Consider the following 27,095-nt stretch of genomic DNA (forward strand, 5'->3'; position numbering starts at 1 on the left):
ACCATAGGAATAGGAGCTCTTGGTAGTTTCCCATGCCCACGATGGACCCAGAATGAACACTTGCGAAATTTGGAACCAGGATGCAAGCCTATACTATTCTATCCTATATGCATGAAACCCGCTGACTTCCATAAATATCCAAGTGGCCCAGGAAAAGGTGGCGTTTTTCCTTTTTTCACGTGAAAAGCATCCAAAATTGGGGTGGGAGTGTAGCTCACAGAGAGTATGGCACTTGCTGAGCATGCATGAAGCCCTATATTGATCTCTGGCACTTGGAAAGCAACAACAAAAACAGCCTGAGCCAAACCCCTCAGGACTAGCAGAGCCAGAAGCAGGATCTACTGTCAGTGCTAATTTTAGGAAGCTTCGTTTTATTATTACCTAGCTCGTTTGACTGAACATAAAACCTTGAACGTCTTGCACAACCATCTAAGAAGGCAACCTTCTGTGCACCTATCCTGAGAAGGCAACCATCTGTGCCGCTGTCTTCCTCATTACAAGTGTCTTAGAAGCTAGGGAGTTTGGCCCAATACTCCTAGCAGCCAGGGCCGCTTCCCTGCAAAACGCCATGCGCCCCCTTTTGGTAACCGGTGGTATGTTTCCTACTCTCTAGGCCTACAAGGGTTCTAGGTTCTTTTGCTCATTGACCCACCTTTACCACACCCCTGCTAAGGGATGAGCTTTGTTCCACACAGGCAGGATCAAGGCTTGGCTTTTAGTAGTGCCTAGTGTTACTCTTGGAGGCTTGAGGCAGGAGAATTTCAGTTCAAGGCCCACATGAGGTAGAGTGAGTTCAAGGACAGCCTGGATAATTTAATGAGATCTCAAAAGTGAGAGGACCTGAGGCAGTTGTAATTCATTGGTGGAGTGTTTTCCAGAATGTGCAAGGCTGATTTGACCCGACCCCCCCCACACACACATACACACTGTAAACTATTGCATTATATAAATAACTGTAGCCGAGACAAAACAAGTCTTCATTATGGAAAGTGTAATGTTATGTGCCAGGCACTGTTTGCCTGGATGAGCTCCTTTATTTTTTTATTTTTTTATTTTTTGAGACAGAGTTTCTCTGTGTAGCCTTAGCTATCCTGGAACTCTGTAAACCACACTGGCCTCAAACTCACAGAGATATACCTGCTTCCGACACCACCATCTGGCTTCTGATTTTATTCTCAAAAAGCTCTATTATATTATTATTACACCCATTCTATAGCTAGGAAAACAGAGTTGGCAAGCATTCTCAACTACAAATCTCTACTTACAGTCTTTTCACACACACACACACACTCACACACAACAAAAGCAGTGGTCATGGTGACACATGTCTTTTATCCCATCACTTGGGAGGCAGAGGCAGGTGGATCTCTGAGTTCAAGGCCAGCCTGGTCTACAAAGAGAGTTCCAGGACAGCCAGGATTACCCAGAGAACCCCTGTCTTGAAAAACCAAATTTAAAAAAGAATCGATAATCTATATGCATGTGTGCCTGAGTATATCACGAGCATACAGGTGCCTGTGGAAGCCAGCCAACTACCAGGAATTGGAGTTACAGGTGGTTATGAGTCACCTGATGTGGATGCTGGGAACTCAGCTCAGGTCCTTGGCAAGAGTGGTAAACACTCCTAACTGCTGAGCCATCTCTCCAGTTCTGCCTTTCCACTTCTTTCTGGAGCCTTCCAAGTTGTTCCAGTGGCTGCTTTGGCCCACATTCCCCTGCTCAACTCCCAACATAATCTACCTGCTGCCTTGACCCAGCCTCTAATCTCCAATCGATTGTCAGGCATATCTTTTGGGAGGTAGGTGTTTCTGATTCATTCTTCTTAGCTTCCTGTACCTATTCTTCAGGTCTCAGCTGCTTGGTCATCTCCTCCTCCAGGAAGACTTTGCTGAGCTCCTGGGCTGAGTGCTGGGCTCCCTACATGCCTCCTTAGGACTCCTGATCTTGGACAACATGAGAGCTGCTCACACACTGAGGGTTAACTGCTGATTCATAGGTCTTTCCACTGGACTTTAGCTTAGGGAGGGCACAGGTTGTCTGACCTAGTCATTGCTTTATCTACAGCACTGGGCACAGTGCCTGGCATGTAGTAGAGGAGACAGAGTGAAAAGGAACATGAGATAGGCAGAGAGGCCCCAGGGCTGTGAGCTGGGATCCCTAGACATCTACCAGCCTAACAATTAGGAAATGGTGGGCAACACAGGTGAGTGCATTTTCGAGGGCCATGCAGAATGTATGCGATGACTCTAACTCTCTGTCTCTCTCCTCTCCAAAGCCAGTTTGTGTACAAACCTGATATCCCAGCATGTGTGATAGGATGAGTTCAAAGCCATCCTCAGCTACATAGTTTGAGATCAGCCTGGGCTACATATGACCAGGAGGACCAATTTCAACTCCTCTCCCTCCCCATGACCAAATCCAAGCCAGAGCCTAGCAATCAATGGAAGCAATGGGTGTCCACATGAACACAACCCAAACAGGCCACAACTCTTGGCCCATAAAGAAAGCACCCCCCCCCCACGCACTACCCCTAGAACTGGACTTCCAAGAAGTGAACTCTGCTTGAATCACATTTCTCCATGCAGGGCTTGTTGCAGGTTGCTAAGTCCATTATCAAGAGATCAGCTGGCGGGGGGGGGGGGGTGTCACCACCCCGCTAGACTGAATGAGCTCAGTCAGGACTGGGGTTGGGATGGGTGCAGACACAGCAGTACAAACGGTTTATTTATTTTACTGAGGAGCCCATATACAAAGAAGGCACAGGGTAGGAAAGCTGCTATAGTACCGTGAAGGGGCAGAGCTGGGGAGCGGGGCCACCAGTGGGCAGGGATCGGGGAGAGGACCTGGGAATCAGCCTCCACTGCTAGAATGGGGATGCAGTTCCTAGGGGAGCAGGGGAGTCATGGTTTCTCGGAAATCCACAGGCAGCTCAGAATACCATCTCTGGGGTCAAAGAGCAGAGTTAAGTCTGGCCAGCTGGGGCAGGGGTTGGGCTCTCCCCTGCCCTACATTCAAGTATCACACCCCACATGTTCTTGTGGGGTCTCCAGGCCTTGCCCAGGCTGAGGTGGACAGGACGGGTCGGAAGGATCTCCTCTGCATCCTACCAATATCTTCCGGGCCAGTATTGATACCCTGCTCTCTGAAGGATGCCACCATGCTCCAGGTCAGCCCCAGCACAGGCTGTCCAGGCTGTCCATGGTTTTGCTTTGTTCCTTTGGGTTGAGTTTCTTGCCAACTCCATCTGTAGCCAAGGTTTTGGAGATCCATTCATAAAGCCCATTCTGGGGACTTGCTTTTTAGTTCTTGCTCTTGGGTCTGAGCATACAGGTCACAAGAACATCCCCTTTGGTGTGGCCCTACTCTCCAGTGGGAGCCAGGACTTACAGCTGGGCCCGATTGTCTCCGTGTCATCAGTAGTTTTGTTCTGGACAATAAAGTCAGTCCAGGGACAATGGCTCATGGGGGATCCAGTGTGGAAGAGAGATGTCACCACATCAGGGACCTTTTCCTCCTGGCTCCCAGTAGAAGCGCTTTGGCTTGGTTTTGGCACAGATAGAGGCTTGGACATGTCACCCTCCATGGCATCTGCACAGGCCCTGTGTGTGTGTGTGTGTGTGTGTGTGTGTGTGTGTGTGTGTGTGTGTCCAGTGTGCAGGGCTGTGCTGTGCTCCACATTGTAAGGTCTTGAAGGAGAGTCTAGGGCTCCGGAAAACATGCCTGCACTGAAGAGGGATATATGCCTGAGCCTGCTGGTGCCAGCCAAATGTGTGGTCCCTTCTGGACTATCAGAGTCATAATTTATGATAAATAGGAAGGAAGGGAGCACTGAGAGGGATGTCAGGAGGGCATCAGTAGTATCGGTCCCGAATCTGCCAGCTGGTTACCCAGTGCTTCTTGGTGGGTAGCGTGCTTCCTGGAGGCGGGTAGCGTTCCTCCTCCGGGATACGCACTGCATGGTACTTGGGCATGATCCGGTAGTAGCGGGTCGGCTTAAAGAAGTCACACTGGAGTTTAGGCAGAAGAGAAGTTGTATCAGTATCCAGCATTCAAATGGCAGAAGATGCCCACGGTCCCCACCCCCTCACCACCAGCCCCCCCCATCCCCCCCAAGCACACACACTCCTATGGTCCTTACAGTGGACCTCAACCCAAACATCCCAACCTCAGTATGAGAATGAACAACCCCACCCCAGTCCCAGAGGAAGGAGGAGCTGAGGAAGGCAACTGAGGAGGACAGAGGCAGGAGGAGACCAAGCAGATGCAGAGATTGTGGGCCAGGAAGACAGGGTGGTCTCAAAGGCCAGTGCTAGGGGTTGGTAAGATGGTTGTCCTAGGGAGACGGTAGGACTCGGAGACAAAAAGAGTTGGTCTTTCTTGGTTTGCTCCTCCCTTGTGGGAGGAGATAGGGCTTCGAGTCACTGTGGACATGCCTGGTGCTCAGACAGAGGCGGGCCTAGCCCTGTTTCTCTTTTCCAGTCCCCAGAAAGCAACATGCTCATTGGAAAGATTTCCCGGCATGCTCTTGGGATTTTAGGCTCCTGAGAGCCAGGTAGAGGCGAGGTACAGGGGGAAATCAGGGTGGCCTGTGCTTTGAGGCGGTAGACAAGTGAGATCCAAGCAGGCCCTAAGGCAAGAAGAGCAGACAGAATCGGAGGCCCCAGCCAGCTGGGATTGTGGAGAGGAGGCCCATAGGCCATGTTACCCGGGTGGGCCGGGGCAGGGGGGTGCCCCCCTCAGTAGTCGTCGGTCAGCCTTTCTGTCTCTGACGGCTGGCTCTTCATCTCAGCCTTCTGCCTCTTAGCTTCATACAGGGCACGAGTGCGGGCTCGCTTGAAGAAGCCGCACTGGAGGGAGGAGGTGGGGATGGCCAGTCAGGGTCAGGGGTGCTGGTAGACCTGGCCATCAGCACTCAGGGAGCCGGGGCTTAGAGTTGAGGAACCAGGAAGGCTAAGTCCTGGGCCCAGCGTGGGGGGCCCAGAGCTCCTGTGTTCCCCTTTGCGGCCTGCAGTTCCCCAGACATGGGCGGGCGGCACCGGGAGCTGAGGGGACGTGTGGGGGAGGATTGGGAAAGGGCAGCTGAGATGGAAATGAGGAATGGGACGCAGAGCCATGGGATGGAGGGAGGGTGGGTGAGCCATGCTGGCGCTGGCAGGGGTTCTGAAGTGCGACTGGAAACTGGGAGTCTCTACCTTCCACAGCAGGATGATGATGAGCCCCAACAGCAGCAGCCCAGCACTCACAGCCACAAGCACCAACCACAGCTCAATCTCAGCAGGCAGCTCCTCCACCAGCTCCGAGTCGATGTCCACTGAGAACTGCAGAGGAGAGAGATGAGACTCAGCCCGGGCCATCCTGCTGAGACCCTTGTTCCTTTTTCTGTCCCGGCGGAGCCCAACCTCCTGTTATTTGATCTATAGCCAGTAGGGGGCGGTCACGGACTAGGAAGAGAAAAAAAAAAAAAAAAAAAAACCAAAAAACAAAAACAAGACTCATTGATGAGAGTAGGTCCAGTTTCTCAGGCACAGGTTTGGCCAGAGGGGCAGCCTCAGATCTGGTAGGCAGAATGAATCTGAGATTCCTACCCACACATCTGGACTTACATATCATATCCTGATAAACCGTGTGACCTTGTACTAGTAATTTCATCTGATCTTTGAATTGCTCTGGTGAAGAGATCATTAATGGCTACTTTACAATAGTAGCATAGCCAAAAGCATGCATTCGGAAGCCAGGCTAGCTGAGCTCAAGTCCAGCTTTGCTATCCACTGACTGTATGGCCTTGAACAAATTACTCAACCTCTCTGTTATTCATCTGTAAACTGGAATTATAATCCCCTACCTCATAGGCTGTTGGGCAAGTTTAAACATGGTTAGTATGAATCGACTGCACAGAGCGACACCTGTTGCATGGCAAACTTATAAAATACAAAGTACAAACACTGTGTAGCAAGCAGCATGACTTTTCCCTCAACAATGGCATGGGTGTGTCCATGGGTGCATGTGTCTATATGGGTTAAACAGCCCTTACCAGAGATGCTTGCAACCAGACATGGTTCAGATTTTGGAGTGTTTGCATTTCCAGTTTTTGGAGTAGAACTTCTCTAGATGACTATGATTTCCATTTCTTTTAAAAAATATTTTGAGGGAGGGAGGGAGAGGGAACTGGGATCAATACGTAAAATAAAAAAAATTGACTTTGATTAAAAAGAAACAGATAACAGAGAAAATTAAAATTTAAAGTTTTCCAGTAACTTGATGCTGGGGGGTGGTGGTGAGGGGGCAGGGACTGTTTCCATAGTGAATAGTGGTTAGTGCATGCTGTGATCCCAGCAGGAGGTAAGAGGATCAAGACCAGCCTGGGCTACAGGGGGCCTAATCTCCAAAAAACAAACAAAAGCATGGAGGCCCACACCTTTGAACCCAGCACTCAGAGACAGAGTTTGAAGCCGGCCTGGTTTACTCAGTGAGGTCCAAAACAGCCAGAACTACATAGAGTGACACTGTCTCATACAGGAATGCATGAACACGCAAACGAATGAACGAATGAATAACAAAAATGCATAGTAAATCTCTGTACGGAACTTTTCTTTTTTTGAGAGAGGATCTTGTTCTATTAGCCCTGGCTGGCCTCAGACTTTTAATCCTGTCTCAACTCCTAAGTGCTGAGATTATAGGCATGCACCCATATGCCCTCTCCAGCTATCTCCACATATTTAATACATTTGCCCCACGTTGATGGGATCACACTACATACACATTTCTGCAAGATTCGTCTTCCCCATTTTTTTTTTATTAATACCATCATCTTTCCCTCTCAATTGATAAAGGCCAACATGATCTCTTCTGAGGGCCGCACAGTCATCGTAGAAATGGACCACATCGTATTGAGCCAATCTCCTACTGACATTCAGATCATTTCCAATTCCCTGCTCCTATTAACAATACTCTAAAATATCCCTATATATTCATCTTGGCATGCTTGTCTGGTGAGCTCCTTGAAATATATGAGCATGATGAAAGGGAAAGGGTGCTTTAAATTTTAATGAATATTGACAAATGCATCTCCACAAAGAAGCCACCAATTTATACTCCAGTCAGTGGCATTTCCCACCACCTACCATTACCAGGCAGCGTATCTCTTTTCAGTATTTTCCAATCAGATAGGCAAACAACTCTTGTTTGTTATTTATTTACTTTTAGAGTTTTATTGGTTTCTTTGTTTTTTGAGACAGGGTGTCATTATTGTAGCCATAGCTGTCCTGGAACTTGCCATGTAGACTACAGTGCCTTGAACTCACAGAGATCCTCCTGCCTCAGCCTTCAGAGTGCTGGGATTAAAGGTGTGCATAAGCATGCCCAGCTAAAAAAGGTTATTTTTATATTAAATTATGCAGATGCATGTGTTTTACATTGAATCATGTGTATTGTGTGTGGGTATGTGCATGTGAGTGCAGGCTCCCATGGAACTCAGAAGAGGTTGTCTGATCAGTTGGAGGCAGAGTTACAGGCGGTTGTGAGCTGCCTGACATGTGTGCTGGGAACCGAACTCAAAGTTTCTCTAGAACAGTGGGCACTCTTTTGTTTTGTTTTGTTTTTTTTTGGGGGGGGGCTGAGTTTCTCTGTGTAGCTTTGGAGCCTGTTCTAGAACTCACTCTGTAGACCAGAGATCCTTCTGCCTCAGCCTTCAGAGTGCTGGGATTAAAGGAGTGTACCACTATCACTCAGCAGAACATTGCTCACTCTTAACTAAAGAGCCATCTCTGCACTGCTTTTTTTAATTTCTTTATGAGTAAGTTACATACTTGGATTTCATCTCACATACACTGCCTTTTTACATTAGCTTTTATATTGAAATGTTAAGATATATCCACACTTCACCACCTTCCTTTGGAACTTGACCTTTTGGCTTATCATCTTTTGTTGTATATGGATTTACAATTTCATATAGGCTGATTTTTCAGGTCCATCCTTTGCAACTTTGGGATTGAATGAAGTAAAAACACTCCTGGTGGCTCACACCTCTGATACTAGCACTTGGAAGACAGAGATGAGAGGACCTCTCTCAAAGTTTATGGCTAGCCTGGGCTACATGGTGACATCTTATGTCCCCCAAACAAATGGTAGTGCCAGTGAGATGGCTCAGCACGTCAGAAACTCTCATAGCTAAGCCTGAGTCTGAGTGCTCGGGCACCCATGGTGGAAGATGGGAACCAGCTCCTACAAGTTGTTCTTTAGCTTCTGCTTCTGTATGTACACTGTGGTACACACACTCCATCTCCAGAAAAGAGATAATACAATTTTAAGTTAAAAAAAAGATGGAGCTGGTGTCAGTGGTGCATGCCTTTAATCCCAGCACAAGGGAGGCAGAGGCAGGTGGATCTCTGTGAGTCCAAAGCCAGCCTGGTCTTCAGAGCGAATTCCAGGACAGCTAGGGATACACAGAAAAACTGGGTCTAGAAAAACAAAAACAAAAACAAGACAAAACAAAAATGGGGGTTGGAGAGACAGTTCAGCGGCTAAGAACACTTGCTGCTCTTATGGATGATCTAGGATTGATTTCCTTCACCCACGTGGTGACTCACAACTATTAGCTCCAGGGATCATGCCTTCTCCTGGTCTCTGAAGGCACTGCATACCCGTGATACACTCAAATGCAAGCAAAATACTCATACACATAAAAATAAATTTTTAATTAAAAACAAAATACATAATTCACTCTCCCCATGATTAAGGGTTACTCTAAAATTATCCTGTCTTTTATTTTGGCACACATTTAATTCCTAAATTTAAGTATCTCATTTAACCTTAAGGCATGCTGTTGGCAGTATGAGGTAGCTTGTCTTTCTCAAACATGCTCTTCTTACTCTTCTAATGTCTTGAACTGTCGCTCCTCCTGCCTCATATTGAGTCCTGGGATTACAGACATGTGCTGCCATGAGCTTTCTTCTACACTCATTGAGAATGCAGTTCAGAGTCCGTAAGAGTGGAAAAGTGTTTCCTGGAAGGCCAGATGGATGACCTCCACACGGACCCCAGCATGTGTGCCTGAACTCACACCCACACATCGCCATAAAACTTAATTTCATTTTTAAGAAAAAAGACCAGGCGTGGTGGTGCACACCTTTAATCCCAGCACTCAGGAGGCAGAGGCGGGTGGATCTCTGTGAGTTCAAGGTCAGCCTGGTCTACAAAGTTCTAGGCCAGCCAGGGATGCATCATGAGACCCTGTCTCGAGGAGGAGGAGACAGTTTGTAACCTAGACGATATTTCCCGGCTATTGTCCTCTCTCTCCACTCTTCTTCATTCCGTTGGTTTACTTTAGGAAATGTATCATAGAGTATTTCACCAAACTCCCATTTACCCCGCCCTGTATGTCTCCTGTTTCCACTTACATCCTTTTTTTCACAACAAATAATTAATAACCCGTCATACTTCTTCCAGCTGTAACTTAAAACACTTTTTTTCCCCCTTTGGAATTTCCTGAATCTTACTTGGACAGGAATAATTTGAAAAGATGTGACCAGGAGAGAATATTGACTTTTTTCTGCTATCCATAATTTAATTTGTTGTTGTTGTTGTTGTATGCTTAGTGATATGTGTCATTCCACAAGGCTCTATGCCTTTTCAGCCATACATACAAATGTTATTGCTCAGGATTTGTTTGATTGGTTTGATTTTTGTGAGACAAAGTAGCCCAAGCTGCCCTTGAGCTCACTAAGTTGCCCAGGCTAGCCTCAAACTTGGGTCAATCTACCGTATCAGCCTCTAGCATATTACACCACAGCTAGCCCTTTAAAATTTACTTATTTGTTATATTTCATTATTCTTATGAGGTGGGTGTTGAGACAGGGTCTCTCTATGTAATCCTGGCTGCCCTGGGACTCACTCTGTAGACCAGGCTTGCCTGAACTCACAGAGATCTGCTTGTGTCAACCTCTCAAGTGCTGGGATTAAAGGCATGCATCACTACTCCAGCCTTTCTCTCTTTTAAGATCGTGTGTGTGTGTGTGTGTGTGTGTGTGTGTGTGTGTGTGTGTGTGTACATATACATGTGTGGGTCCCCCTGTGAGATCAATGTTGTATATCTTCCTCTATCATTCTCTATGTTTTTCTTGTTTGTTTGTTTGTTTGTTTTAGGTAGGGTCTCTCACTGAACCAGTAGCTGTTTTGTCTAAATTGGCTGGCCAGCAAGCCCCCAGCATCGACCTGCCTTAACTGGTCTTCAGCCTGAAGTTACAGGCATGTGCCAACTTGCCCAGCTTTTAACTAGGTGCTTGGGTGCTGAGGATCCAAATTGAAGTTTTCACGCTTATAGACCAGAGTGTTTGCCCACTGGGCCATGTTCCAACCCCTCACTACTTTTAGTTTTGAGACAGAATATCAGTAAGTTGTCCAGGTTGGCCTTGAATTCACTCTGTAGCCCAGGTAGACTTGAGACTCTTCTGTTCTGTCTCCAAGAAACCAGAATGGCAGGCCTGTACCATCAGGCCCAGCATCAGCATCCTCTTAGAGATGCCCTGCCTTGTGTGGCCTGCTGAGACTGCTGCCCTTGTTAGCACATCTACTCACCCACGTGGTCTTGTTCTCCATGTTGATGGAAGGGATGCTGGTTCGCAGGAACAAAGTGGCCCAACCATCTACCCTGACTCTGTCAAAGTCTCTGTAGTCCTACAAGGAAGAAAGAGGGGTCTAGCAGCTGAAATCTCTCCCAGCATCCCTCCTGACTCTATAATCTACCTGCTTCAGCATCCTCAAAGGACCTGGCATCCAGCCTCTCCATATACACAGATGCATGCCATCCACTCATCTGTGCACTGGGTCCTGTGCTGATGCTGGGACAGCAGAGACAGGGAAGGTCACTGTCTAGGTCAGGCTCAGGGACTAATTCTACCCTAGTACCTGTTCTGGCACATGGCCACACCCCTTCATTTGCCCAAAGTGACTTTTGTGATCCTGTGTTGGAAACTGAGTAGAAACAACAGCAAGTGAGTCTAGGCCTAAAAAAGGGGTGAGACTAGGTAGCAAGAGAAGGCTAGTGTGAGAGTAACCATAACCTATCCAGGCAGGACAGAGGACCCATACAACTTCTGAGAAAGTTGTGTGCAGTTCCGAAGCATGGACTCCAGAGCTGAAGTCAGGTAGGATCTCAGTGATGAAAGTGCAGGCTGATGGAGACCTTATGGCTGAACAGGGAATTCACACAGAGAGACGGAAAAACAAGCTGGCATTCCAGCGGGGAGGACCAGCGGCAAAGGCACAGAGACAGAATGGACACATGCGAGGCCATTTTGGAAGCATTATACACTCACACACAGACACACAACCATTACACCAACGTGGTCCACAATGATTAGACACACAACTGTACAGAACATGACACTGTTTCACACCACACACACACACACACACACACACACACACACACACACACGCTGGCTTCGATCTCTCCCTGCCACTCTCCTCACCCAGGGGGACGACAGTGGAGGCCTCCGAACCCAGCACTAACCTCAATGAAGGTGCTGTTCCACACCCGTGCCTTCACGGTCACATTGGTGATGTTGGAGGTATCGGGAATGGGACACTCCAGCCACACACAGCGGGCATGGCCATTGGCACAGGTCTGAGGTGGATAGGAGATAGACAGACAGACATGAGACAGCCTGGCTCTCCAGACGTGGTGCTGGCTCTGCTCACCTTCTACCCTTCTGGACTTCATCCTACCCCTGAGTGACAAAGCGGCCTGTTCATCATTTTGCTCATGCACTTCCCTCTACTTCTCAAACGTATGTTCAAGACGCATTCTTGAGCCCAACTCACCTGATTCAGTGAACACAAACATGAAGCATAGCTCCTGCTCAGACCGCTAAGTCCCAGCCTCAGAAATCCTTCCCAAGCCAAGTACTCTGGGTGTTGTCTCTTGGCTCAGGATGTCCCTTCAACTTCTCTAGCCAGTTGGGCCTCCCCTGGATCCCCATATTTGCTTCTCAACCTCTTCCTACATGGAGCACTCTGTTCTACACTTCCTCCTGCCCTGCCCCAGCCCAAATGCCTAAACAAAATGGCTCCCAACAGAGTATAAGGCCTTGGAGCCCAGCCAGAAGCTTCTCTTTGGGTCCATTATGTTGGATTCTCCCTTAGGGTAGGAGGTAAGTCTGTCTTGAGGCCCAGGTCCACAGCACCTCTTAAGACTGATGTCTCTGTGTGAGTGCTCTCTGTCTCCCTCGCTTCATGGGTCTCTGATGCCCATGTGCCTTGTGACAGGCTGTGTAGTCTCCCCACCTCTGCCCTGGCCACTCACCAACACAGTCTGGGATTTGGCTTTTTTGGCAGCAGCTAGTGTGACAGGTGGGGAACCCTGGTCTCCCCGGGTATCCAGTTGTCTCCGCTTGCGCTGTGGAGAATGTGGCTTGTCTCCGGGGTCCTGAAGAGGGCAGAGATTTGTTGGGAAGACAGAGAGATAGACCAGCTGATGGGAGACGGGGAAGGTACAGAGGGGACTCAGGCTCCCAAAGAGAACTGAAGTGTCAAGGGGAGACACTGGCTTCCTGCCCTCCAGCACGCAAATGAGGTGTACACGGCACATCCCTGCTGATGAACTCACAGAGAGAGTAAGGTTGAGAGTGTTGACAAGGTTTCCGGGTGGTTGGCAGGGCCAGGACCCATTGCTGTGGATGGTGATCTCCGTGGGGTACAGCAGCCACTTGCCATTGGTAACTTCATAGGGCCACTCCAGACCTAGGACCAGTGTGCCCAAGGCTGCCAGCCCATCTCCCACTGGGCTCACCTGTGGGCACACATGACCTGCATGTTGTTATGGTTATCATCTTTTGGGAAACTCCCTCCAACTCAACAGCCCTCAACCCTCCCACTTTTGAACCCCAGACCCATTGCTTTTCCTAAGAGTCTCTAGCCAGGACCCCAGAGGTGCTCTTACCTGGAATTCATATTTCAGGGGACTTCCCACATCCTCTACAGTTTTCATGCCAGCCTCGCCCATCACTGTCCCACCAAAGAAGCTCTGTAGCCGATGTGTCATCCTAGGGTAAGAAAGACACTGGAGTCAAAGGGGACAGGAGGCCAGAGCCCTGCCAGAGGGGACTGCAGTGCCAAGGCTGGTTGACTACAGTCCCCCATAATGCATAAGTATAAGCCCCCATTCTACCATACACCAGCTGTGTGTCCTCACACAAACTAACGATCCTATCTGAGCATCAGCTTCCTTGCCTACAAGGCAGAGTTAGTAATGGCTGGCACAATGCAAGGCAATGGTGCAAAGTCAATAAGAGGTCTTTGACATCTTTGCACAGTGGGCTCTCACAAAGGCGGTGGAAAGGCTGAAGAGATGGCTCAGGGCACCTATTGCTCTTCCAGAGCACTGGGGCCCAGTTCCCAGCACCTACACGGCAGCTAGCAACCATCTTTAACTCCAGTTTCAGGGGATCTGACTCCCTCTTCTGACCTGCAAGGGCTCCAGGTATGCACATGATACATACATACACACAGACAAAACACTCATACACATACAATGAAATAAATCTTAGAAGAAAGGGAAGGTTGGGGAGGTGGCTCAGTGGGGTAAAGCACTTGCTATGCTAGTGTGTGGCCCTGAGTTCAAATCCCCCTAGAGCCCACTCAAAAGCTGAGTATGGTAGCTCATATCTGTAATCCAAGTGCTCCTAATGTGAGGTGGGAAATGCACAGGCCATTTCCTCTGGTGTATGCAATGGCCAACAGCAAAGAGACCCCTGCCTCAAACAAGGTGTAAGTGAGACCTGCAGATGCGAGCAGGAGCCTGAAGAGAGGAGCCCTGGACTAAGCCACAAGCCCCACCTGCACTAGGCTCCGCCCCTCGGGCCTCCAGGGCTAGGAAAGCCACTGCTGGGCCAAACAGGTCATACTAACACCTCGTATGATCCTCTGACTTCTACATGTGTTCCACAGCATGCACATATCTGCATTCTCACATGTGGACATGCAAATACACATCATACATATATGTACATACCCAGAGATACAGATCAAGAAAATAAAGTGGAAAAATTTAAATGAAGGGTAGAGACCACCACCTTAGCCTCAAGTGTTAATTCTGTGCCTCCTACTGTGTTACAGGGAAATAATAATGCAACTGTCATGGTGGCCATTTTTATTAGGAAAAGATGACCTAGGAGGACAGCAGACCAAGAAGTGTCAGAGGAGCTTAGGAGCACCTTGAGGGTAGGGAGGACCTGGCTCAGGCACAGAACTGGGGGACAGAACGGTACCCACAAGCTGAGTGAGGCCTGGAGTGTGTAGTCCACCTGCAGAGTCAGGGTCATGGGCTGCAAGTTGTCCTGGTGACTTGACCTGAGGAGAAAATGCAGGTGGTAAGGAGAGCTAGGACATGAGCTCAGCCCTGACCAGACAAGCTTTACAGGGTCACTCACGTGGATAGCTGCAGCTGTGCCTTAAGGTCCCTTGTGTGCAGAGTCACTCCAATGACCTCAAAGGCAATGAGCAGCTCCATCTAGCACAAGGGTCAGGGTAACAGAGAGACATTGAAACACAGCAGGGGATGATGGAATGGGGGAGATCTAGGCAAGGGACTGCCATCCCTCCTCCTTATCCATCCCTGGTTCCCTGTCTCTTTAGGTGACCTCATTGCCACTTTGGGGATCTCAGCTACTTTTGCACAAGCTTAAGCAGGCTACTGAAATTTTCTAAGCCTGTTTCCCATACCGTGAAATAGCTTTCTGTTAGGGAAAATTGAAATATTACATCGAAAAGGTGATATCAGGTGTAGCGGTGAGCACCCCATCAGGGCTCAGCCAAAGTGGTATCCTTGCTTGCACCTACCCTATCATGCATAGATAGCTCCCTAGTGGCACCATTTCTTAGTCTCTTGGCCTCTTCTTACCCCCTGCTGGGCCTTCCCACCTCCACTTTAGTTCTTTGCTTCAAGAGGGCTAGGGGCTCGCCCCAGGACCCTCCAGGAGTGGAGGCTGTTGCCAGGTCTCACCCTCTGGTTCCGTTTGAAGGGGTTTCCTAGCTCACACAGGATGGTCTCATTAGCTTGGCAGGTCCCGGACTGAGAAAAGAAAGCAAATAAGGTCAGGGTTATGCTTGTCTTCCGACTACTGTGGAGCACGGTTAGAACGCCTAAAGGCTTGTCTCCCAAGTAGCAGAGGGAGCCCAGTCCCGGAGGAGGTGAGCATACCACAGCAAAGGATAATTCAAGTAGATGTCATATACTTTGGGGTGCAAATAGACAGGAAGCCCGGTTTGGGCTGAGCCTGGGCGGCGGGCACTCACTGGGCGCACTGAGGACAGAAGCAGAGCAGGTGGCACCTCCAAGGTGAGCAGCGCCTCATGGGCATCTTCCCCAGCACGCTCGCGGCTCGGCGTGTTAGTCACATTGATGCTCAAGAACAGTTTCTTAGTGTCTCTGCTGTACTGGAGCCTGAAGAGAGGAGCCCTGGACTAAGCCACAAGCCCCACCTCCACTAGGCTCCGCCCCTCGGGCCTCCAGGGCTAGGAAAGCCACTGCTGGGCCAAACAGGTCTTACTAAACGGTCTTAACAGGGCTCATTAAAGCCCCTCTGCCCACATCCGCCCTGGCCAGTGTGGCCTCGCCCCAATTCTGTCAGCCAATGAGGCCACGCCTAGCCTTTGACCAATCAGCATCACCCAGATACCACCTGCTCAGAGGCTGCAGCTGCTCAGACACGAAGGCTGCTCGCATCTGCAGGTTGCTATCACACTTGTTGTCTGGTCCGCACTCCTTCTGGAAGTGGACCTGGGGACAGTGGGAGGCTTGAGAGGACTGCACCCCATATCTCCCTCTGATACCACATTCCTCCTGGCCCAGGGTAGGCCCCTCTCACTTCAGTGTGGTTCTCCATAGCCTGTGCCTGGTTGAGAACTGGGTAGGCATCCAGAGACCGCATTCCCAGCTTGAGGCGATCGGGCATGCGCGAAGGTAAGGAGTAGTTCATGGCAATAACGATGGGACGGAGTTTGTCACGGACATTGTCCTGAGGAAGACAATGAGGTGAACCCAGCCCCCAAGTTGAATCCTCCTAGCTCTCTAAACCCTAGTCCGACTAAGCCCTAAGGGGATACTAGGGTTCTCTTTGCCCTGAACCCCCAAATTAAGCTAAATCCCCACTAATCCAATCGTGAAGTTGAGTCCTACCATCTTGTACTGCCTGGCCTCCCCGGGATAGAGCGCTTTTTGTACCCAGAGATGGGTGCTTCTCTTTACTTCATGGATCTCCCGGTTCACTTCCTCCTATACCACGATGCTCCAAAGAGGCACTGAATTTGTTCTGAGGCAGGGACCCATTCTTTCCAGACTGGGTCAGAGCCAACACCTCTTTTCCAAGGAAATAAGCCCTTGGCCCCATCTCCACCCCCATCCCCTGGCTTATCCCCCTCCTACCGTGAGTGCCACATGCTGTGTGCTACGCTACCAATCCCTGTCCCCCAGACTTCTCCAACCTCTGACTTTGGGGATACCCCTGTCCCTCAGCTTTGACTTTGAGGGACACTGGCCACCTCTCCCAGAAATCTCAGAGCCCCCATCTTGTCCCCACAGCTCCTCTCTTACCATCAGCAGTAATTCCAGTGTCTGGCAATGCGTCTCTGGCATGGAGAAGAAACCATGGAAGACAGCTGACTGGCTGCGGGCAAATCGGAGCCTGGGTGGGCGGCGGTCCCTGTCAGCCTCCAGTGTGTAAGCCAGGGCTGCAGATAGACCCGGCAGTCAGCACGATCCAGGTGAGCCTCCTCCCCACCATCCCTCCCACCTGAGCACCCCCCTCGCCCCCACCCTCCCCACCCCCACTCAGCACTCACTGATGTTCCGCCTGTAGTTGGGGTCCCCAGCACTCTGGTTGTAGGCGAAGCACAGCTCCACCTGAACACTGTTGGGGGGGGGGATGCATAGCAGGGCGTGGTCACAGTGGGAGGGACTTCTCACTCTTGTGCTAGGCAAAGGGAACTCAGGAGCCTTGGGGGGCTAAGTTGGGAGCAAAACTGGGGAGTCTGCAAAGCTGTGGTGACTTCTCGCTCTGGAAGTCTGGTTTCTAGAAGTCACTAGTGGGGAAGCCGAGGCCCAGGGAGCAGGACTCGTCTGATGTTATCTGGCAACTGAAGGCCCAGCCCAGGGTCTTGGGATCTTCAGATCTTTTGTCACCTGTCCCTGCTTTTCAGCTCAATAGACCCCTTTGCTATCAGCCCTCAGGGTCACTACAATCTTTATCACTTTCTTCGCCACTGTTTTTGAACACTTAGGTACAGAGTATTGTGCTCAGGGCTTTCTTTGTATATTATCTCATTTAATTATCTCAAGGACTCTGTGAATTGGTTATTACCTTTTATATGTTATCTGAGACTCAGGCTAATTATTTGCCCAGGGTGAGTCTCCTTCCCAGCACCCATCCATCTAAGAGCATTCTTTCCCCCTTCCTTCCATCCCTCACTCCTCAGAGTCTTCCCTGCTCTTCCCCAGCAATGGTCAGTTCGGCTTTGAGCCAGATGGTCTGGAGCTCCTGTTCCTAACCTGCTCACACATTAGCTCCTGCAAGGAACTTTGACTTTAAAAGACATCGGAGAGGGAAGTTATTGCTGGCCCTAGACTCCAACTGCTGATGGTGGGACATCAGGAGTGTCCAGGGGAAGGGCTTAGGGCCTGAGGCCTTGCTGGCCTGCCTAGACATAAAGAGTGGGTGGGAAGAACTGGGCTGACAGTCTCACCAGGAGGTAGGTGTACAAAGCAAGGGGTCTAACACAGCTGGCCTGGCCACCAAGGTTCTTTGGAGAATATTGATGACAGGTCGGGCCCTGTAGCAACAAGAAAACAGGCAGATGTTAGTATTTCCGGCCTACCCCAGGCCAGGGCTGGGATCCAGGTTTTTGTGGATCACTGCAGAAGGTGGGCAGGGCAGAGGCTCTGTGAAGATGAGGACAGAAGGAAGGACATGCCCCTGCACACAGTCTCCTAGCTCACCGCAGCAGCACAATGTGGTCCGACAGGCTCCCTACTAGCAGGTCTGGATAGAAGTTGTCATCTACATCCATCTTCCCACTCAGAGAGTAGCCAAAGGTGGACAAGCCAGGCAGTCCTAGTTTGTCTCCATGGACTATCTGAAGCCAAGAGGAAGTGGTGGGGACAGGCTCTGAGACATGCTTGGAGGAGGCCCTGGGGGGCATGGGTATCAGGCTCATCACCATGCATTCATACCTGCTGGGGTTGCCTGAGGAGTCCCCCGGAGCTGCTGTGGTAGATGTACACTTTGCCCAAGCCCTCAAATGGAGCTCCCACAGCGATGTCTGGGGAGGAAAGATAGAGCGGTCACCAGGCATTCCGGGCCCCGGAGTTCTTTCACTCTCTGCCTTAGGCCACTGAGCCCAGCGTGGCACTGACCTCACCCTGGCAGAAGTATGCAGAACAACAAGGAACTTCATAGCTTCAGAGCTGTGGTGGGGATGGAGGTTGGGGAAAGGAGAAGAAACTTCCTCAAAGTCAGAAAGCAGATCAGTGCCTCAGACAGAACTATGTCCCATATTCCCCCAGCATAACTCAGTTTCCCACTTTCCCCATCCCACCCACCCCCCGTCAATACTTTTCCAGACACTTTAGTTCTTCTAATGACATTTTCTATCAAGACCAGAATAGAAGCAACTCTCCCTTGATCACTGCTAGTAGTCACAGCATCCATTTCACTTAAGCTTTAAAGGATGTTGTGGGGATATCTACTCTTATTTATCCCCTTTATAGATGAGCAGGCTCAAATCCTAAGGTCACACAGCCAGGAAACTGGATTATAACTACAATACTACATTGCACTTTGCTCAGTATAGTGGACCTTCAAGTGTCAAGATTTTTAATAGTCTAAGCGATGTTTCCTCAAGCTCAACACATTTGGTGATCTCAATCTTTGCTGGACTCATCTGCTACAATTGATCTGAGAAGGCCTGGGTAACTAAAGGAAGTCAGGGAGAGTTAGTGGACCCTAACCGGAAAACACTGAGCTTCTGTGGGAAGTGCTTTGGCCCATTGGCTGACCTTTCTGGCATCCATTTCTGCCTCTTAGGAGCCTTTGCCTTCCCTTTGGTTCTCAGCTGTGTTCTGGGAGACTGAGGTTGTCAGAGAACTGATGTTTGGTAGGCTAAGTGCTCCCTCAGTAAACCAGCTCACGCCCTAATGTGCCCTCCCTGTGACTTCTCCCCAGGGCCTGCAGAGAACCTGCAAGGCAATGCCACTGAGGGTCCCTCCTTGTTCCATCCTTTCTCATCACCTGATATGGTACATCCCTGATTCTATCTCCCCAGGTTTCCATCCCACCCCCCTCCAGAATCACCCTCCAAAGTACCAAGTCATTCATATATATATATATATATACATATATATATATATATATCATCCGTGCTCCAACAATTTCTGTGGATACCTCCCCACCCTACTCTCTCTATGACCCAGATAGAAAAGCCCCACTTACCCTGCCCAGCTTTCAGAGCATTTACCAGCTTGTCCCCAGTGTACACTTCAGTAGTGTATATTACATTGCAAGTTCCTATACTCGTGCTGCATGCCATTTGTGCCCCTCTTCTGTGCACTCTCAGCCCAACCACTTATCACCCACTCTAGGGCAGCCTCTGTAGCATCCTCTGCACATCCTGTCCTAGCATCCCTTTGAGCTGTGAGTCCTGTTAAACCTGGGATGCAACTGGCGCTCAGTCAGTGAGGGTGCTGAAGGAGGGGCACAGGCTCATACCCTGGAATCCATCCTGGTTGATGTCACCAATGCTGGCTATAGAGACGCCAAAGCCAGAGCGACTGGGGCCATGAAGCAGGAGGGAAGGTTGATCTGGGAAGGACGTGCCCGCCTGGTTCATGAAGACATAGACAGCACCCCCTACCTCCTCCTTCCGATCAAAGTAGTAGGGCGCACCCACCAGGAGGTCCTGCCACCTGCACAGGAGTGGGAGTGTGAGGTTGGCCCCTGATACACTACATAACTGTCACTTAATGAGCATGACTTTGCCAGAGCCATGCATGCAACTGAGCAAATGACACACCTGACCACAGGCCACGAGAAGCCAACAGGACCCACCAAATAGAAAACGCATGTCATGGAGAAATCATGCAGGCAGAGATCACACCCGGAAAAAGCTCCTCCTACCCTACTGGCACCTTATGAATGATAGGCATGAATGACAGGTACAGACAAGCAAGCACGGGTGTCATGCGAATGACATGCAAATGTCCAGACTCCCAGAAAGTGTGATTGCAAGACCCTAAAGACAGTGCATGTGTGAATGCCAAGCTACTACTTCCCTGACCTAGCTTGAGCCAGCCTGCCACCCCACCCCACCCCACCTTTCTCCCTGACTCCAGAGGATATCCCATGTCCGTAGATTCTCACCCATCATTGTTCAGGTCTGCCAGAGCAATGGCGCTGCCAAAATAAGCGCCCACCTGCGTGCCCTCCAGCACCTGCCTCCTCTGCAGGTCTCCACCTGACTCTTGGCTCAGTAAGAAGACAGCGCCTATATGTTGGTGCCGTGGGGCACCCGCCACAACAGTGATGTCCGTGGGATGGAGGATGTCACTGCCTACCTGTACCGTGTACCCTGGGAGGAGGGGAAAGTGTTCAATTAAGGACCTAGGAAATTTGTCCCCTTCCGTACTGGACCTATCCCCCTAGTTGTCCATCCTCCTATAATCTCCTATTCCTCTATGCCAGTTGAGCAAAAAAGTGGACTACAGATACACTCGTAGCCTCTCTTGCACCCTGGGTTTGGAGCTTGACGACACAACTTTGCATCTGGAAGCTTTGGACCAGAGCCTCATCACACGCTGGTGGTGGTGCTCTGTCAGAGTGTACTAACTGAACTAAATGCCACTGCTCTGCAATCTCACCCCACAGCACCAGAGGTAAAAGGGCCAGTGCCTTAGGAATGAAGCTGGCCTCCCCCATCCTCCCATGCGCCACCAGCATGGGGGCTTACCAATATAGAGGTTTCCTTGGTCCTCTGAACCCTTGTAGCTATATTCAGATAAATCCCAGTCCTTCCGCTGAATCATGTAGCTGTTTCCTGCAGAAGCATTGGGGAAGGGGAGCAGGAAGTATGGGTCACTATCTTTTTCCTCTGCCGTAGCCACCTCCCAAAACAACAATAACCACTTATGTATGAGCACTGCCACTTTTAAGTCACTGCCTTTTTGTTGTTGTTGTTGTTTGTTTTTTGAGACGGAGTTTTTCTATATATAGCTCTGGCTGTCCTGGAACTCATTCTGTAGACCATGCTAGCCTCAAACTCAAGAGATCCACCTGTCTCTGCTGGGGTTAAAGGCATGTGCCACTATTGCCCCGCTGATAAATCACTTCCTCTTTAAGAATTGTGTGATGGAGGCGGGGGGGGGGGGGGTTGAGGCGGCGGGGCGGGGGCTGACTGAGAGATGACTCAGTGAACAAGGACACTGGGTTGCTCTTCTAGAAGACCTAGGTTCAATTCCCACTACCCAGATGGTGGCCCATAATGGTCTGTAACTCCAGGTACAGGGGATCAGGCAGGCCTTGAGCTCATGATCCTCAGGCCTGAGGGTCCTAATTGTTGGCATGTACATTACACCTGGTTTACGTGATTATAGGTATGGGTATTTTGCCTACATGCATGTCTATCTGTATACCACTGGCATACAGTGACTGCAGAGGCCGGAAGAGGGTATTGGGTCTCTTGGAACCGGAATTACAGACTGTTGTTAGCCACCTTGTGGGTGCTGAGCCATCTCTGCAGCCCTTTAAGCAAGAATCTTGAGACAGTGAAATCTTCTATAAGTTCAAAAGGATAGTCCTGTGAGAATTGACCTGAGACACAGCTTTTAACTTTTGATGAATGAGAAGAGAAAAGTGGAAGACCAGAACATTGAGTTTGATCCTGTTTGTCTTTAAGGAGATATCTATAGAGGGCTGAAGAGATGGCTCAGTGGTTAAGAACATGGCTGCTCTTCCAGAGGTCCCAAGTTCAATTCCCAGCAACCACACTGTGGCTCACAACCATCTATAATGGGATCACACTGGCAGATCACTCATATACGTAAAATACATGAATAAATAAACCTTTTAAAAAATACTAAACTAAGTGTGGAAGGAGTCCTAAGACACTGTGAACCCTGGGAAATGGGAGGAGGAAGGTTGGGGGAGAGGAGGGGCATTTGTTATTTTTTCCCTTTCTTAATTTGTGGTACTGAAGATTGAACTTAGAAACTCACACAAGCTAAGTTCTCTGCCATTGAACTCTGTGCTGTCCTCGCTTTTTTATTTTATCTTGAAGCAGGGTCTTGCTGAGTTACCCATGCTGGGCCTGAACTCAATATCCCAGGCAGGATTATGGTATCCTCCTGCCTCAGTCTTTGAGTAGCTGGGATCATAGGATAATGTTGGCCACTTTTTTTGCTGACAATTTTTGCTCTTAATTCTAACAAGTCCTAAGCTGAGATTTTAGTGTTTGTATCAGAAGCATGTTTATAAAAGTTTCCAAAGGTTGACCTGATGTCAGACAGGCCAATCTGTTTCCTTATTATTTATTTAACTATTTATTTATATTTTGGTGAAGGTTTTTTTTTAAATTTGTTTGTTTGGGGTTGTTGCTGTTATTGTTTTGTTTTTTTAAGACAGGGTTTCTCTGTGTAGTTTTGGAGCAGCTTTGGAGCCTGTCCTGGAACTCACCCTCTAGACCAGGCTGGCCTCGAACTCACAGAGATCTCCTGCCTCTACCTTCTGAGTGCTGGGATTAAAGGCATGCACCACCACAGACTGGCTATACTTTGTTTTTATTTGTTTGTTTGTTTCCAAGACAGGGTCTCACTATATAGCTCTGCCTGTCTTGGAACTCCTGAAGACCAGGCTGGTCTCGAACTCACGGTTTTCACCCTGGAAGCACTGTCTCTGTCTCCTGAGAGCTAGGATTAAAGACTTGTCCCAGTGGCTTACTGGGGATAGGTGGTTGCTGTTGCCCCTCCTTCTCCCAGTTCCCCACCTTTCCAGTTGTAGGCACCAGGGGCACCGAAGTACACCGTGTTCTGGGTGAAGCCACCGCTGGTGCCCAGCTGGCACATGCCCGTCTGCAAGTAGTCAGTGTTGCTGTTGCACATCTCATTGTGGTAGGTCTGCCACTCATCGCCAGGGTCCAGCTGTAAGTCATTGCCTCGCACATAGCACTTGCCCACCATACGACGCTGGTCCTCTAGCCCAGACCATAGCACTTGGGTATAACGATGGGCACAGACCTAGGAACCCACAAACACACACACAGCCTTAGTCAGGATCAGGGAGCTCATGGCAAGCTCTACCTCTCAGCCTGGACACTGCTGGCCAAAGAGGAACTCTGGCTTCTTTTTCTTCCTGTGGGGATACTGGAACTCATAGCCCCTTTCCATTATTTAGAAATCTAGGGTCAAGACAGATCTGGGGAGGCCAGGAGCAGCTTACAGACCTTGGTGAAAGGAATTGGAGAATGAGGGAATGTGGGGCTTAGGCTCCTGGGTCTACAAGGAGCTGTTTACTCAGAGATTATGGACTTGCTTCTCTCATCCCCAAATGGCCCTGTTGTTTAATGAAAGGATCATTTAAAATAATAGCAATAATAGCATCAGTAATAGCAGTGAACACTTATTGAACACTTACTATAGGCCAAGCAGAAGTCCAAGCTCTTCTCATATAGTAACTTTTAAATTTATTTTTGTCTTATTTTTGTGTGTATAGGTGTTTTGTCTGCATGTATGTCTGGGCACCAAGTACATGTTTGGTGCCTGCAGAAGCCAGAAGAGGACATCAGATCCCCCAGACCTGGAGTTAACACACTGTTGTGAGCTGCCACGTGGGTTGCTGGGAATTGAACCCTAGTCCTCTAGAAGAGCAGCCAGCACTGGAGACTGCTGAGCCATCTCTCCAGTCCCACATCATATATACATACTGGGAAAATCGCTGGAACGGTACAGTTACTTTAGGGCTGACCATGGCTTAGTGTTTTCAAGGCCCTGGGTTTGATCCCCAACAAAGCCAAAAGGGACATTAAAAAAAAAAAAAAAAAAAAGCAAACTATAAATTTTAAAAGGACTCTGGCCAGTCATGGTGGCACCCACTGAAAACCCAACACTAGAGGGGCAAACACAGGTGGATCTCTGAGTTTGAAACCAGCCTGGTCTACAGAGTGAGTTCTGGGCAGCCACATCTAATAGTGAAAGCCAGCTTCCAGGGGGTGAAAAGTGTTCTGAATTAGCCTTTGGGCTATACACTATCTAGAAACAGGTGACACTCTAGCTTATTTGCTTTTTCTGTCCCATCACAGCTGTGAGCGCCACTAGCATTTCACAGGAACTTCTCCTTAGGCGCTGCTAAATTTCTGGTCCTCACAGTAGGTGCTGACCAAATATTTGTTGACTGAGTGAAGGTGGGTAAGTAGCTAATCCTAGAGTCTACAATCACTTAAACAAACTTCTAGACTCACACCCACAAACAACAGGGGATTAAAAAAAAAAAAAAAGGTGGTCTGGGGAACTGTCTGCCAACCTGTAGCTTATGATGGTGTTCAAAGGGCACAAATCATAGCAGTGATGGCCACAGGGGTGGTGACTGCTCACAGGCAGCCCAGAGAACCTTCTGGAGTGATGCAAATCCTCTCTGTTTCATGCTGAGATAGGCTTATCGTTGGTCAAAGCTCGTAAAAAGTTAATATCTGCCCCGTACACTATATGTAAAGTTTATATAAATCAAAATAATGTCAGTGTGGGATACAGAAGTTGAGATTCTCCAAGGGCTGACATTGAAGAATTGTCGGCAGTAGACGGTGACAACTGACAGCAGGGAGTGCCAGGATGAGCCAGGGTTACCAGGGCTGTGTTTCTTCCGGCAGCCAGCCTCCCAGGAAGGAGTGCCTGCCAGCGCCCAGCTGCCCCGGGCACTCTCTGCCCTTTCCCCCTCTAAGTTCTCTCTGCTCTTTCCCACAAACGGTGAGCACCCATGCAGGTCACACAGGACCCACACCATGCCCAGCCTTGGGAGAGTGCCAGACAGCCCTCTCCCAGAGCACAGGGATCAGGGCACACACAGGCCTATGAAGACACAAGAATACAAAAATAGACTTTGCAAGGCCACAGCCATGAACAGAGGGTCGCCTACCACCCTCTGCTGTCCTCTTTGGTTCTGGAAAGATGATGCTAAGTGCTCACTTACCAGGACTCTACCTGCAGGGCCCTGGCTGGCCACAGTCACCCCAAGCCACATGTCCTCAATAATGTGATGGTCGGGGTCACCTGCAGGAATAGGAAGACTCATGAACTAGGGTCCCTCATATTTCAATGCCCAATGCCTCCCAAAGACAGCCTCCCTCCTCCTGTGTCCTGCCTGTCATTGCTCTGAGCTCACACGATCTTATGACTGTCCCTTTTTTCTGCCCCTCTTCCCAGGCAGACAAGAAGTATGCCAGTTATGCTTTGTTTTTGCTTTGTTTTGTTTTTGTTTGTTTTTTGAGTCAGAGTCCCTATATATCTTAGGCTATTCTGAAACTCACCATGTAGTCCAGGCTAGCTTTGTTCTTGCTGTCCTGCCTTGTTAGGACAAGTGTTAGAATAATAGGCATGAGCCACCCTGCCTTGCTAACAGGCTAGCCTTCTATCTCCTCTTTAGGCTCCCTCTGCCAGGCTCCTGACTTAGCTCAGCTCCCAAGCTCTTCTCACTTTTCTCGGAGATGTCCATCCGTTCACAATCATTCTTGAGGGCAGTGAGGGGGCACAGGTACACAGCACCAGTCCGGTTGGTGTAGCCATCAGCCACAGCGAGGTCCCGGGGAGCACCAGCCAGAAGCCTAAGGAAGGGAGGCAGGTGAGCCAGATTTTCCAAGCCTCCTTCCAGCCAGCTTGCAAATCAACACTCACTAAGCATGGACTTAAATACCCATACCATGTCCTGGGGATGTGACATTAATAAACCTCAGCCCCATCACAGGGGAAGGCAGGTCAGGAAACACACACTAGGTAAGTATCTTACAAGGAAAGCATAGAGGTCTGTACATGAGGTCCCATGGCCTGAGTGTGAGGACAATGGCCCAGGGTCACCCAAGAAGAAGGGAAGAAGGGCAGCCAAGGCAAGGGTACAATATGTTCAAAGGCCAGGAAGCATGAGCAAGCTGGTGATTCAGACACCAGCCCTCTGTACAACCAGAACCCAGGAAGAACATGGCGGGAGGCATATGAGCCATGAGAAAGGCTTTAGAGGAATCACAGAGGAACCCCAGCAAAGCAGTGACAAGATCAGCTCTGGTTTTGTTCTTTATTTCATTCTCTTTTTGAGACAGGGTCTCGCGGAGCCAAGGCTAGATGACCTTGAACTACTGAGTCCCCTATTTCCACCTTCCAAATGCTGGGATTTTCAGGTGTGTACCACCACGCTCAGTTTGATATAGTGCTAGGAAGTGCCAAGGCTTCCAGAATACTGGGTAAGCGCTCTATCAGCCGAAGGACACTCCCAGACCCAGATCTGGGTTTTTGAAGGGACCCTTTGGTCTCCGAATGGGTAAAGGTAGATGATGTGAAGGGATGGTGGTTCTGGGTTCGAGTCCTGGGGGCAGCAGGGAGGTAGAAGAGAGAGTCTGCGTAAGGATGGGTGAGCTGTTGGAAGCCCAGATCTCTCTTGGAATACCGAGCACACAGCTCTAGGAGGCACAGGCTTCTATGTGAGCAGAATGATACCTCCATCTGCCCCCACCCCCACCCCCGCCCCCACCTTGGGATGGGGCTGGATACTGGTGTGGTCCAAGAGCAGAGTTCCAGTGGCTGGGAGTGGAAAAGAGCTATCACCTTGTCCCCAGAACCCATCTTTAGGAACAACAAGAAATTCCCACAAGGGAGCTAGGACCCTGGAACCCTATCCCACACAGAAGGGGTCACTCAAGCAGAGCAGACAGGATGGGCCCTGACATCCATCCCATCTCAGACTACCCTTGTGTATTTGTAGAAGATCTCCATCGACCACAGGCTATGCAGTCTAGCTTCAGAACTGAGTCCTTATATCTTGTCCTTTAGCCTTTCAATATTCTGATTAGCACATGCC

General features: G+C 49.5%; 1 protein-coding gene across 2 annotated transcripts in view; it reads right to left on the reverse strand.

Annotated features, from left to right (window-relative positions):
• Window positions 1-2,715: 2,715 nt before the first annotated feature.
• The window catches only part of Itga3 (integrin subunit alpha 3), a 30,736-nt gene continuing 6,356 nt past the window's right edge, over window positions 2,716-27,095 (reverse strand). The window contains exons 2-26 of one of the 2 annotated variants that reach the window (XM_051204701.1): window positions 25,724-25,851; window positions 25,221-25,300; window positions 23,026-23,275; window positions 20,995-21,081; window positions 20,409-20,616; window positions 19,758-19,954; window positions 18,224-18,312; window positions 17,990-18,126; window positions 17,737-17,823; window positions 16,837-16,904; window positions 16,589-16,725; window positions 15,864-16,013; window positions 15,678-15,775; window positions 15,292-15,439; window positions 14,999-15,067; window positions 14,427-14,506; window positions 14,269-14,346; window positions 12,938-13,040; window positions 12,605-12,787; window positions 12,302-12,424; window positions 11,510-11,623; window positions 10,573-10,671; window positions 5,193-5,318; window positions 4,706-4,847; window positions 3,860-4,007 (exon numbers count right to left, since the gene is read on the reverse strand). In XM_051204701.1, the coding sequence (XP_051060658.1) occupies window positions 4,737-4,847; window positions 5,193-5,318; window positions 10,573-10,671; window positions 11,510-11,623; window positions 12,302-12,424; window positions 12,605-12,787; window positions 12,938-13,040; window positions 14,269-14,346; window positions 14,427-14,506; window positions 14,999-15,067; window positions 15,292-15,439; window positions 15,678-15,775; window positions 15,864-16,013; window positions 16,589-16,725; window positions 16,837-16,904; window positions 17,737-17,823; window positions 17,990-18,126; window positions 18,224-18,312; window positions 19,758-19,954; window positions 20,409-20,616; window positions 20,995-21,081; window positions 23,026-23,275; window positions 25,221-25,300; window positions 25,724-25,851 (2,950 nt within the window). In that variant the 3' untranslated portion in view covers window positions 3,860-4,007; window positions 4,706-4,736. Of the gene's footprint in view, window positions 4,008-4,705; window positions 4,848-5,192; window positions 5,319-10,572; window positions 10,672-11,509; window positions 11,624-12,301; window positions 12,425-12,604; window positions 12,788-12,937; window positions 13,041-14,268; window positions 14,347-14,426; window positions 14,507-14,998; window positions 15,068-15,291; window positions 15,440-15,677; window positions 15,776-15,863; window positions 16,014-16,588; window positions 16,726-16,836; window positions 16,905-17,736; window positions 17,824-17,989; window positions 18,127-18,223; window positions 18,313-19,757; window positions 19,955-20,408; window positions 20,617-20,994; window positions 21,082-23,025; window positions 23,276-25,220; window positions 25,301-25,723; window positions 25,852-27,095 lie in introns of both variants that reach the window. The other variant, XM_051204622.1, reaches the window with a different exon arrangement.

Source organism: Phodopus roborovskii, unplaced genomic scaffold (assembly GCF_943737965.1).
Source record: "Phodopus roborovskii unplaced genomic scaffold, PHOROB, whole genome shotgun sequence".
NCBI lineage: Eukaryota > Metazoa > Chordata > Mammalia > Rodentia > Cricetidae > Phodopus > Phodopus roborovskii.